Source organism: Penaeus monodon, chromosome 29 (genome assembly GCF_015228065.2).
Source record: "Penaeus monodon isolate SGIC_2016 chromosome 29, NSTDA_Pmon_1, whole genome shotgun sequence".
Taxonomy (NCBI): Eukaryota; Metazoa; Arthropoda; class Malacostraca; order Decapoda; family Penaeidae; genus Penaeus; species Penaeus monodon.
In genome coordinates, this window is record NC_051414.1 from 38,238,548 (window position 1) to 38,238,800 (window position 253).

At 56.1% G+C, this 253-nt stretch overlaps 1 protein-coding gene across 1 annotated transcript in view; it reads right to left on the reverse strand.

The window, feature by feature from the left end:
• Positions 1–88: 88 nt before the first annotated feature.
• The window catches only part of LOC119592245 (titin-like), a gene marked incomplete at its 3' end in the record, with an annotated part of 22,727 nt that continues 22,562 nt past the window's right edge, over positions 89–253 (reverse strand). The window contains 1 exon segment of the mRNA XM_037941080.1: positions 89–253. Within this exon segment, the coding sequence (XP_037797008.1) occupies positions 89–253 (165 nt within the window).

Consider the following 253-nt stretch of genomic DNA (forward strand, 5'->3'; position numbering starts at 1 on the left):
AGCACCCTTTCATACATACATTCACACTGTACATCTCCCCATCCACATACACAATTAGCCCCCAAAGCCGTGACCAAAGACTCTAAGACTCACCTCTGCTGCCCTCCTCCTCCGCCTCCGTCGAGCTTTGCGGCGCCAGAGGAACGGCCTCCGTGTAATCCTTGGCGTCCTCCTCGATCTCCTTCTGCTCCGGGATTTCCTCTGCTTCGCGCGTCGTGTCCTCTTTGGGGAAGACGCAGTGGGCTTTGTTGAT